At 39.6% G+C, this 12,499-nt stretch overlaps 1 protein-coding gene across 1 annotated transcript in view; it reads left to right on the forward strand.

The window, feature by feature from the left end:
- The first annotated feature begins 5,710 nt into the window (after positions 1 to 5,710).
- The window catches only part of LOC120865695 (disintegrin and metalloproteinase domain-containing protein 5-like), an 81,262-nt gene continuing 74,473 nt past the window's right edge, over positions 5,711 to 12,499 (forward strand). Inside the window, exons 1-3 of the mRNA XM_040243013.1 lie at positions 5,711 to 5,787; positions 7,953 to 8,203; positions 8,886 to 8,965. Of these exons, the coding sequence (XP_040098947.1) occupies positions 5,711 to 5,787; positions 7,953 to 8,203; positions 8,886 to 8,965 (408 nt within the window). The remainder of the gene's footprint in view (positions 5,788 to 7,952; positions 8,204 to 8,885; positions 8,966 to 12,499) is intronic.

Here is a 12,499-nt window from a genome sequence, read left to right on the forward strand (position 1 = left end):
CTTGAGATGAAAGTCTAGCTCATTGTTTTTAAATCTTTTCTAATTCATTTAAAGATATATATTTGCTCTATGAATCTCTTTAGCTACATCTCACAAGTTCTGATGTGTTAGTTTGATCTCAGAATTATGGATTTCTTAGAAGTATGTTGTTTCATTTCTAAATATTTGGATATTTTCAGTTTCATTTTTCTTAATTTAGTCATGGTCGGAGAACATACTATGATCCACTCTGGTCTATTTTGGTGAATGTTCCATGTGCACTAAAAATGTACATTTTGTAGTTGTCAAATATGTAAATGTCAAGTAAAGCTTGTTACCATTCTTTTTGAAATCTCATATATAAATGAGATTATACAGTATTTATCTTTCTGTGTCTTAACTAACTTAGCAAATGTCCTTTGTGTTTATCCATGTTGTCACAAATGGCAGGATTAAGAAAGGGCAGGAGTGAGTAGGGTGAGATTTCCTTTTTCACAGCTGAATAAATGTATCCTGTTTTCTTTATCCATTTGTCTGTATGGACACAGATTATTTCCATATCTTGCCTATTGTGAATTATGCTGCAAAGAACATAGGTAGGCATATATTTCTTTGAGATACTGACTTCATTTGCTCCTGATATATGCCTAGAGGTAAGACTGCTAGATCATATGGTATTCTATTTTTAATTTTTGAGGAACTGCCATACTGCTTTCCCTAATGGCTGTACCAGTTTATATTCTCTCTTCCACAGCATACAGCAGTTCCAGTTTCTCCACACACACATTTGATAATACTTGTCCTTTTGGGTAATATCCATTCTAAAAGTTGTAAGACTTTATCTTGTTGTGGTTTTTATTCATATTTCCCTGATAATTAGTGATGTTTAACACTTTTTCATGTATCTGTTGGTAATTGTATGTCTTCTTCAGAAAAATGTCTATTCAGGTCATTTTGCCCATTTTGTAAGTGGAATATTTGTGATTTTTTTTTGCTATTGAGTTACATGAATTCCAAATATACTTTGGTTATTAACCCCTTCTCAAATATATGATTTGCAAGTATTTTTCCCATTCCATAGGTTGCTTTTTCATTTGTTAAGTGTATCCTTTGCTGTGAGGAGCTTTTTAGTTTGCTGTAACGAGAGAAGAGAGTGACAAAAGAACTACAAGACAAATACAAAACTGTTAATAAAATGGCAATAGTAAATCCTTTCCTATCAATAATTACTTTAAATGAAAGTGGGTTAAACTTCTCAATAAAAAGATACAGAGTGTCTGAATGATTAAAAATGAAAGCAAACTCCCACTGTATGCTATCTATAGGAAACTCACTTTAGATTGAAGGTATACATAGGCTGAAAGCGAGAGGAAGAAAAAGATATTTCTCACAAATGAAAACCAGAAGAAAGGAGTGGTTATATTTAAATCAGATGAAACAGACTTCACATCAAAAACTGCCTCTAAAGCCAAAAAAAAAAAAAAAAAAAAAGATCATGACACAATGATAAAAGGGTAAATTCAACAGAAAGATATAACAATTGTAAATATACATGCACCCCAAATCAGAGCACCTTAGTGTATAAAACAAGGATTGACAAGTCTGAAAGAAGAAATTGACAGCAATGCAATAATAGTAGGAGATTTCAGTACCCCATTTTAAATAATAGGTAAAACACAGAAAATCAATAAACAGCAGACTTGAACAGCACTACAGACAATGTGGACCCAACAGGCCTGTACAGAACTTTTCACCCAAAGCAGAAGAACGCACATTCTGATTATATATAGAACATTCCCCAAACAGGCCAGAAAACAAGTCTTAAATTTAAGAAGATGGAATCCATAACAAGCATCTTCTGCTTTAGATTAATATTTTCTCGTATGCTGTGTGATCTGCTCCTGTTGAGGCTGCATGCAGTTTTTCCCTGCCTGAGCTGTTGTGGTTGTGGAACATGACCAGGCAAGAAAGCCACACAAACTCTTAGTTCTTACTAGATGTAAAGGTAATCTTCCAAGAGTAAACTCTATTCAAGGTTGTGTTTGCCTTTGGTCATTTTCCAGGTCCTTTGGGTTTTTAAAGGTATTTTGCCAGGCATTTATAATTGTTTTCTGTGTGAAGAATCAGACTACATATTAGTGTAATCTTTACCAGAAGTCATCCCCAGGGGTGGACTTGGTAAATCACAGAATATATTAAAAAAATATTTCTTGGAAAACTGCCAGATTGTTCTCTGGAATGGTTATTACTGCTTACATGCCTACAAACCAAGTCATGTTTCTCTTCATTCTTACCTGCACTTGATGCTATTCACCACTGTGCTGCTAAGCTGCTAAGTCACTTCAGTCATGTCCGACTCTGTGCGACCCCATAGACAGCAGCCCACCAGGCTCCCCATCCCTGGGATTCTCCAGGCAAGAACACTGGAGTGGGTTGCCATTGCCTTCTCCAATGCCTGAAAGTGAAAAGTGAAAGTGAAGTCGCTCAGTCGTGTCCAACTCTAAGCAACCCCATGGACTGCAGCCTACCAGGCTCCTCCATTCATGGGATTTTCCAGGCAAGAGTACTGGAGTGGGGTGCCATTGCCTTCTCCAATTCACCACCTGCCGGGGTCCTGCCCCGGTGGATCCAGGGAATTTGAAGGGTGGACGGCATTGGTGAGGAAAACTTTCTTATTTAGGGATATAAGATTAGATTAGGAAGAAAATAATATAGTAGGAAATTTAGGTGGAGAGAAGATGCTGAATAACTTGGTTTACGGGGAAAACCAATAAAACCGCAAGACAAGAGGTTTGCACCATCTACGTAGGGCCACCGGTGCCCACTTGAATATCGAAGGGTGCCCCACCTTAGGCTCCCTTTTGCGTGGGTCTTAGCAGCCAGGGCAAGTAAGTAGACGTGGTGAGCCTCCCCGCTCCAGATGGTAATTCAGCCGAAAAGAGGGGAAAAGAACGACATGGGGAAGCCAAGCATTGGTGCAAGACTCCAAAAACTATTTTTCAAAATCAGCTTATATATCTCAAGTTGTACATAAAGAAATAGAGTTATGCAGGGGCAGTAGTCCTGACCCTCATTGAGACAAGGCTTTCTTTTTGCATACCCTCCCGTATACAAAAGGTCTCAGGTGGCTTACATTATCTTCTGGCCAAGAGGCTTGATAACATTTTTATGGCTCTCTTCCTGGATAATTGTCCAGAAAACTCCTTTTCCCTAGAAGTGTTTCCTCTTTACTCTGCATCACCCTCAAAGTACAAAAAAGTTACATTCCTATAGAACAAAGGTGCAGTGGGTTATAACAAAGAAAGTACTTAACTCAAAGATCTAGTGTTGCTAATACCAGGTATACTACCTGTTTTTCTATATACCAACTATACCTAAAAATAAAAGATATGAGAATTTGGCAGCAAGTATTGGCTCAACAAATGAAACCTTTAATCGGTCCTATTCTAATGATTTTGACTCCTCGGAAGCCTCAACATTCCTATGATGTTTTAAGTTTCCTGTGCCCCCCCCACAGTTGGGAGGCCTCAAACAATCACATGCGCAGCCTGTAGGCAGGCTAGAAAGCCTTCAGAGGGGTTTTTGGATTGAAACACTCGTATTATGCCCAGGAGATTTATTATCTAAAAGCTCTAATTTTTTCCAGAGAAAGGCAGTGGGGGGACAGTCCCCTGTTAATGACAGAAGAGTAGGCGGAAAGCATAACATAGTAAAGCAGGCAGATTCTGGTCTTGGGGGGGTGGATGCTCAGGAATTTCCAGGGGGAATCCCTGAAGCCGAACACGTCCTTGCATTTTGTCAGGCTTCCTTCCGCATGACCTTGTCACGGGTGGGATTCCTCACGCTGGCTCCCGACAACCACCCTAATTTTTGCTAATTTATTGGATAGAAAGTGATATATCATTGTTGTTTTAATTTGGTCATTTGTGATTACTATTTAGACTAAAGATCTCTTTATATCCTTTTAGGCCTTTACTTATCATGCTTTATGAAAAAAAAAGTATAACGTTTTCCTATATTGCTACTGGATTTTTTTTGTCTCCTGTCTCCTCCCATACCTGTGTCTGTGTGTGTGTGTGTGTGTGTGTGTGTGTGTGTGTGTGTAGGGAGGGTGCTCAGGTATGTTGGATATCCTAGATAGTAATTCCTGGTTGGTATTAAACTTTGCAAATGTCCTGTCCTTGTCTTTCACTTTTCTCTTAACTTTTTAATACTTGCGTCCTTTCTAAAGCCACTCTCTTATTTTTCAAATTAAGAAAAAGAGTTTTCCCATTATCCCTTTTAAGTATTTCCTTCTAATTATTTTAATTTTTCTCCTTCTGGAAAATACTATTATTAGCACTTCTCTACTCCTTATCTCTTAATTTTAGTTTTGTCTTTTCTATTTTTTTTTATCCTTTCTTGTTCTTTCCTGGGAGAATTTGTCAATTGGAGAAATAAGTGTCTATGCTACTATTTATACTAACACTTGTGATTTTATTTCTTGTCACTTGGTTATTTTAGAGAATTATTTGTTAGTGTTATGTCAGGAAGCATTTAACAGGAGGCTTCCTGTGTGCTGTTTTGGATCTGTCAGGAATTCTGTTTCTTCATGTCAATCTATGCCAAAACCAATACAGAATTGTAAAGTAAAAATTAAAAATAAATAAATAAATTAAAAAAAAAAAAATAATTCCTGAATATTCAGGAATTAAGAGGAGAGGCAAGGCTTTCTCGGGGACTGGGGAATCCAGGCATTTCCTTTGTTAGCTTTTCTATATGGTGATAAGTACCCACTTCCTTCTTGTGAACCATATGGTAAAAGTGATTTCAACTCTCTCTCCCTTTTTAATCTTTATCTTTGCTGAGAAATAACTACAGTATATATGCCTATACCATGTTGATTAAAACACCTTTGCTCCATCAGAGCTTTGGTCCCTGTGTCTTTCTTTCTCTCTCTCTCTCCCTCTCTCTCTTTTTCAGGCTGATCCCCTGGAGCGCAGAGGCTCTCTGAGTTCACTTTCTTTCCCGGGCTTCTAAGACCCTCTCGAGAAGGCACTCTGCACCTTCACCCCATCAAGAGGGTGCCTGAGGCCTCTGTGAACAGAGCAAGCCCTGTGTCAGGGGCTTTATTGGCTTTCTGCATAAACCAAGGAATATCAGCCTCTTTCTCTCTCCTTTACTTTCTTATTGGCCTGCTCTGGACTACCAGGTTCTGGTCCATTAAAGGACCTCAACAATGTTATATTCTGCTAATAACTTCTCTTGTTTTTCAGGACAACCAAGCAATTTCAAAGTGAATTTATAAACATGATTTTGACATTTGTTAAAGGAAATGTATAGTCAATATTGAGTATGCCTATATTTCAGTGTATTTAGTATGATGTGGGTAAGGATCTGCGAAAGGAAGGATGCCTATAGACCTCAAGAGATCAAACTTTTCTTGCTCCTAATAGAGGCAGAATGAACTGTAAAAGGGGCTAACAAAGTAAAAACTAGGGGCTACAGGATTACACAGTGTGGCAATAATAACTTGTGATATTAAAGAAGATTTTTTGAAAAGTATTCGAACAAAGATTGTATGGGTGGAGGGGAGGAGACTTCTGCCTTTGATAGCTGTCTAGTAGAGGGCAACCCACTGCAGTATTCTTGCCTGGAAAATTTCCATGGACAGAGGAGCCTGGCCGGCTACAGTCCATGGGGTTGCGAAGAGTCCTGTAGGACTGAGACTGAGCACACACATGTACCCACAATGGCTATCCAACCACGAGATTTACCAGAGTCACAGTATTTGTACCAGTGTTTGCAAATACATTTGCCTGCTGATGGGTAAGTATTGTTACTAGCAGGAAACTTTTGCTTGCTCTCAACTTGAGCATTTGAAAAGTCTCTTGGTGAAAGTGGAAGAGAAGAGTGAAAAAGCTGGCTTAAAATTCAACATTCAGAAAACTAAGATCATGGCATCCGGTCCAATCACTTCATGGCAAAGAGATGGGGAAACAATGGAAACAGTGACAGACTTAATTTTGGGGGGGGGGCTCCAAAATCACTGCGGATGGTGACTGCAGTCATGAAATTAAAGGATGCTTGCTCCTTGGAAGAATGGCTATGACCAACCTAGACAGCATATTAAAAAAGCAGAGACATTACTTTGCCAACAAAGGTCCGTCTAGTCAAGGCTACGATTTTTCCAGTGGTCATGTATGGATGTGAGAGTTGGACTGTGAAGAAAGCTGAGTGCTGAAGTATTGATGCTTTTGAACTGTGGTGTTGGAGAAGACTCTTAAGAGTTCCTTGGACTGCAAGGAGATCCAACCAGTCCATCAACAATATTGTAAAGTAATTAACCTCCAATTAAATTTATATTAAAAAATAAAAAATATAAAACAAAACAAAAAGAAAATAAAGATCAGTCCTGAAAATTCATTGGAAAGACTGATGCTGAAGCTGATGCTCTGGTACTTTGGCCACCTGATGCGAAGAGCTGACTCATTAGAAAAGACCCTGATGCTGGGAAAGGTTGAAAGCAGGAGGAGGAGGGGACAACAGAGGATGAGATGGTTAGATGGCATCACCGACTCGATGGACATCAGTTTGAGTAAACTCTGGGAGTTGGCGTTGGACAGGGAGGCCTGGTGTGCTGCAGTCCATGGGGTCGCAGAGTCTGACATGCCTGCGGGACTGAACTGAGCATTTAAAAAGTGTGCTGATATTTATTCAGTTCAGTTCAGTCACTCAGTTGTGTTTCACTGTGATCCCATGAACCGCAGCATGCCAGGCCTCCCTGACCATCCAGTTTGGGAGTTTACCCAAACTCATGTCCATCGAGTCAGTGATGCCATCTAACCATCTCATCCTCTGTCGTCCCCTTCTCTTCCTGCCTTCAATCTTTCCCAACATCAGGGTCTTTTCAAATGAGTTGGCTCTTTGCATTAGGTGGCCAAAGTATTGGAGTTTCAGCTTCAACATCAGTCTCTCCAGTGAACACCCAGGACTGAATTCCTTTAGGATGGACTGGTTGGAACTCCTTGCAGTCCAAGGGACTCTCAAGAGTCTTCTCCAATACCACAGTTCAAAAGCATTAATTCTTCAGTGCTCAGCTTTCTTTATAGTCCAACTCTCACATCCATACAGGACCACTGGAAAAATTGTAGCCTTGACTAGATGGATCTTTGTTGACAAAGTAATGTCTCTGCTTTTTAATATGCTGTCTAGGTTGGTCATAACTTTCCTTCCAAGAAGTAAGCGTCTTTTAATTTCATGGCTGCAGTTACCATCTGCAGTGATTTTGGAGCCCCTCAAAATAAATTCTGACACTGTTTCCACTATTTCCCCATGAAGTGATGGGATCGGATGCCAGGATTTTAGTTTTCTGAATGTTGAGCTGTAAGCCAACTTTTTCACACTCATCAAGAGGCTTTCACTTTCATCAAGAGGCTTTTTAGTTCTTTTTCACTTTCTTCCATAAGGGTGGTGATATCTGCATATCTGAGGTTATCTGATATTTATTAGTCACCAGGTAATGTAACAGAGAAGGCGATGGCAACCCACTCCAGTACTCTTGCCTGAAAAATCCCATGGATGGAGGAGCCTGGTAGGCTGCAGTCCATGGGGTCGTGAAGAGTCCAACATGACTAAGCGACTTCATTTTCACTTTTCACTTTCATGCATTGGAGAAGGAAATGGCAACCCACTCCAGTGTTCTTGCCTGGAGAATCCCAGGGAGGGCGGAGCCTCGTGGGCTGCCATCTATGGGGTTGCTCAGAGTGGAACATGACTGAAGGGACTTAGCAGCAGCAGCAGCAGGTAATGTAAGGAAAAGCCATTTTTAGCAAATGGCATTATGATACATTACCTTTGCACCGTTTCCTCACTGTAATTGGAAACTACTTCAAAAACCGTCAATCCAAGTCGAAGATACAACCAAAACCAAGCACCACCAACCAGCCTCATCTGAGAACTGTAACTTGCGCACCTTTTCCTTCCTTCACAAGAAACCGAATGCTCTCTCCTCAGCCGCAGCTGCCCACCAGCTGCACGCTAGGCGCGCCCACTGGCCCTCCCGGAGGCAGCCACCCCCAGCCTTTCCCTCGCGTGCTGCCGGCGTCTCCCACCCGCGCTGGGCCCCCCGTTCACCGCAACGCCTCAACCGTCACTATTGGGCCAGTGTGGCTCCAGGTCAGCGGAGCCATGTTCCTTCTTCTGGTCCTTCTCACCGTTCTCAGGGGACTGCACGGAGGCCCCAGTAAGTCCAGAACCTTGTCTTCTCTGGTTGGAGGGCTGCCCTTTTCTGTCCAGAGTCGGGCCCCAGACCTCCCTCCCACCCTTGTCTGACCCTCGGCCTCGAGGTCTGCAGCCAAGGAGGCAGAGGCAGTGTCAGCGCAGAAAATCTTTTCATTTCTCTGGGTGATTTATTTCCTTGTCTGTAAAATGGACAAAAATGAAAGATGTGGTCTTTTTGACATTCAGAATTCTGCTCTTCTAGAAATAATTGCACTGCCAGGAAGAAGGCATTTATCAATGAGTTCCTCCTTGGTAACTGCAGTCCTCCACCTTCTCCTTGGAAAATTGCAAATCACCTTTGTCTTCAGTATTCTGTATCTTTTTTTCCCTTGCAAATGGTCCCACTTTCTTGATGCATTCCACTTTTTAAATTTCCTTATCTCTTGCGTCAGTGTAATTTGTTACTGTTATTTAGTCAAACTGTCTGCCTGAGAACAGGAAAAGAGAGAGAATGAAACCTTAAGATTATAAACGGTTAAGAAATGTATGTGTAAGAAGGACCAAAAGACAGCAGAAAGGGAAAGCAGATGCATATATTACACACCAAAAAGTTGGTAATGTAGAAAAACACATGAAGAATTGGATTTAGAAATGAAAATGTAAGATTACAAGTATCAGAATAACTTTGCTTGTTTTTCTTTTAGATCTTCATAAAAAGTTTGTGCAGACCACAATTCCTGAAAAGATTTCAACGTCTGAGGCAATGAAAGATCCAGAAAATAATGTAATTGGGAAATAATATTTGTATTTCTTAAATTGTGTGAAATTGCTTTTAATATCAAGACCATAGCTGTTGATGTTGGGCAGTAATTCAGTTCATGGAGGTGGAGCTGAGTGCTCAGACCAGGTTCACAAGGAGGAATATTTTGATGAGAAGTGTTGAGGCAAAAAAAAAAAAAAAAGACATTTTTTTGGGGTTTGTTAGGATTGCAGCCTGGGAGACACAGATCCAAGAAGCACTTGAAATATGTTCCACCAGACTACAAAATGGTGGAAGAAAGCTATTAGGTTCCATAAATTGTTAAGAATTAGGATTGGAGCTGGCAAGAAGTAAGGGTGTCCATTCAGCAAGAATTGGGGTTAGAGTTTGAAATGATTACATAGTTGGGGAAAAGAGAGGGGGCCTATGAAACTGCAGGGTTGCATCCAGCAGCTGCTAGCAGATACGGTTTTGAAAATGTTTGGTGGTGTCCTTGAGTTTGATACAGTTCAGAAAATTCCAATTCTCAGTGATGCAAGAATTTGTCTGAAACCTCATCCACTGGTGGACACCTGACTCCATTTGGGATGCCTGAACCATAGTTATTGCACTTTGATTGTTAAATGATCTTAAACATGTCATCACTATTCTCTCCACCCAAAGCCATGTTTTTTACTTATTAATTCAACTCAATAAGAGAATCTCTGCAAAAGTTTCCTGTTGTCTAAGTCTCATCTGGAAGGGATTTTACTTGCGAAACCTTGTGAGCAAGGCTCTTCTTTGTTTCACTAGAACAATACTATGCAAAAACAAAGGGAACATTTTCTTTTCTGCATAGTGATTACTTGCACCTATGGCTGTGCTCCAACAGGGTGACACACGCCCATCCTTCATGTTTCTGTAATTGCAAAGGGAGCTGTTTCATTCTTTAATTGTTGCAGTGGATTTTAACCTGGCACTTGAAAATTTGCTTACAATTTTGAAATAAATACTTATGGTAGTTGTGCATTTAGTCATTTGGGCAGAAAGACTGATGATACACAGTGTGAAAAACTGTTATGGTGCCTGCTACAATTTCTTATATCTTCTTCCTCTAAATTTTTCTTAATCCCCCAAATTTGTTATATCACCTTCTTTGGTATTGTATGAAGAAATCATTTATTTCTTTTGCTTAGCCATTAGTATATGCAGGTTTATATTTGACTTTCCACCAAGTTTAGCAAACTTTTCACCATGTTTAGTGAACAATTGCAAACCACACGATGAACTTCAGAAAGGAACTTTTCCTCAGTTGAGAAATTTCTACTGTTCAAAATATTCATTACAAGATTTACACTTGTGTTTTGGCATTTTGGGATTTAAATATACACAAATAAAAATGTAGATAATAGTTTAAAAACATTTAAAGAATTGAAAATATTGAACTGAAAATCTTGCAGCTGTGTCAGTGAAACTGTCAGAAGTCTAAACTCATAACTAATCATAAAAGAGCTGAACTGTTGAAAAGATTGTGAACTTGTGAACAAACTATAAACTGAACTTGATATGTTACTCAAAACAAATGATGACCTTACAATTTGCTTGTAAGGGCCAGTTGTAAACCCAGTCTTTCTGAAGAAAGCCAGCTAATCTTATATAAGGTTTTGGGAAGCCTAGTGTTCAGGGACCCATGGGCTTTCAGAAAGGAGAGTGTTTAGGTATAGACAGGCTTTCAGTTGTGTTGGTGTAGTTAGTTGAGGTAGACTATTTGTTGGTCTTCTCACTTTTAGAATCCTCATCAGTGGACTGAAGCACTTACTGACTCCCGTCTAGAAGCTGTGGCTGTCACTAATTCACTGACTTTTAGAAACTTGGGGTTGTCATTGATTTGCAAACTTTCAGAAGCTAGTTATTTGAGTGTGGCTGTTTTTAACTGGCTGATTTTGCTGATTGTACATGGTGATAAAAATTATCTCTAATGGTAGTTACACAACTTGAGATTTTGGCCAAATGATAATCCTTATTTCATCCTTATAACTCACTTATTTTGTAACTGAAAGTTTGTATCTGTTTATCTCCCTCACCTATTTCATTCATCCCCCTAAACCCTCTTCTCTTTGGCAGCTACCTGTTCTCTGTATCTGTGGGTCTCTCAGTTTCAGTTCAGTTCAGTTCAGTTCAGTCTCTCAGTCGTGTCTGACTCTTTGCGACCCCATGAATCGCAGCACGCCAGGCCTCCCTGTCCATCACCAACTCCCGGAGTTGACTCAAACTCATGTCCGTTGAGTCGGTGATGCCATTCGGCCATCTTATCCTCTGTCGTCCCCTTCTCCTCCTGCCCCGAATCCCTCCCAGCATCAGAGTCTTTTCCAATGAGTCAACTCTTCACATGAGGTGACCAAATACTGGAGTTTCAGCTTTAGCATCAGTTGGTTCATTTGTTTTGTTTTTTATATTCCACATATAAGAGCTTAGTACTGTGTTGTAGATCCATCTGTGCTGTAAATGGCAAGCTTTCACTTTTTGAGTAATACTATTTTGTGTATGAAACCATATCTTCATCTATTCATCTACTGATGGGCACTTAGATTGCTTCCATATCTTGGCTATTGTAAATAATTGCAGTGAACGTGGGGTGCATGTATCTTTTTGAATTAGAGTTTTTGTTTTCTTCAGGAAAAAACTCAGAAGTGAAATTTCTAGACCCTATGGCAGTTCTGTCTTTAATTTTTTGAGGACCCTCTATAGTATTTTACATATGTAAACTGGCTGCACCAGTTTACATTCCAACCAACATTGTATGAGGGTTCTCTTTTCTCCACATCCTCTCACACTGTTATCTCTTATCTTTTTTATCATAAGTGTGAAGTGATATCTCATGGTTTTGATTAGCATTTCCTGATGATTAGTAATGTTGAGGATTTTTTCATGTGCCTGTAGGCCATCTGTATGTCTTCTTTGAAGAAATATCTGTTCATATATTCTGCCCATTTTTTAAATGTGTTGCTTGCTTTTCAGATATTGAGTTGTATAAGTTCTTTGTTTACCTTGAATCTTGGTCCTTTATCATATATATTTTTTGTGAATATTTTCTCCTGTTCAGTAGGCTTTTTCATTTTGTTAGTAGTAGTTTCCTGCACCGTGAAAAGCTTTTTAGTTTGATATAGTCCTGTTTGTTCATTTTGTCCCCCCCCCCTGGTTTCCTGAGGAGATATTTTAAAAAATGTTGCTAAGACCACTGTCAATGAGCATACTGCCTCTGTTTTCTTCTGGGAGTTTTATAGCTTTAGGTCTTACATTTAAGTCTTTAATTGATTTTTCAATTTATTTTTGTATATGGTGTGAGAAAGAGGTCCAGTTTGATTCTTTTCCATGTGGTTGTCCAGTTTTCCCACAATTTATTGAAGAGGCTGTCTTTTTCCTATTGTATATTCCTGCCTTCTTTGTCATCCATTACTTGACCATGTACGTGTGGGTTTATTACTAGGCTCGCTGTTCTATTTCTTTGATCTCTGTGTCTGTATCTGTGCTAGTAACATACCGTTTTGGTTACTGTAGTTGTGTGGTATAGTTTGAAAT

Source organism: Oryx dammah, unplaced genomic scaffold (genome assembly GCF_014754425.2).
Source record: "Oryx dammah isolate SB20612 unplaced genomic scaffold, SCBI_Odam_1.1 HiC_scaffold_7, whole genome shotgun sequence".
In the NCBI taxonomy this organism is placed as follows: domain Eukaryota; kingdom Metazoa; phylum Chordata; class Mammalia; order Artiodactyla; family Bovidae; genus Oryx; species Oryx dammah.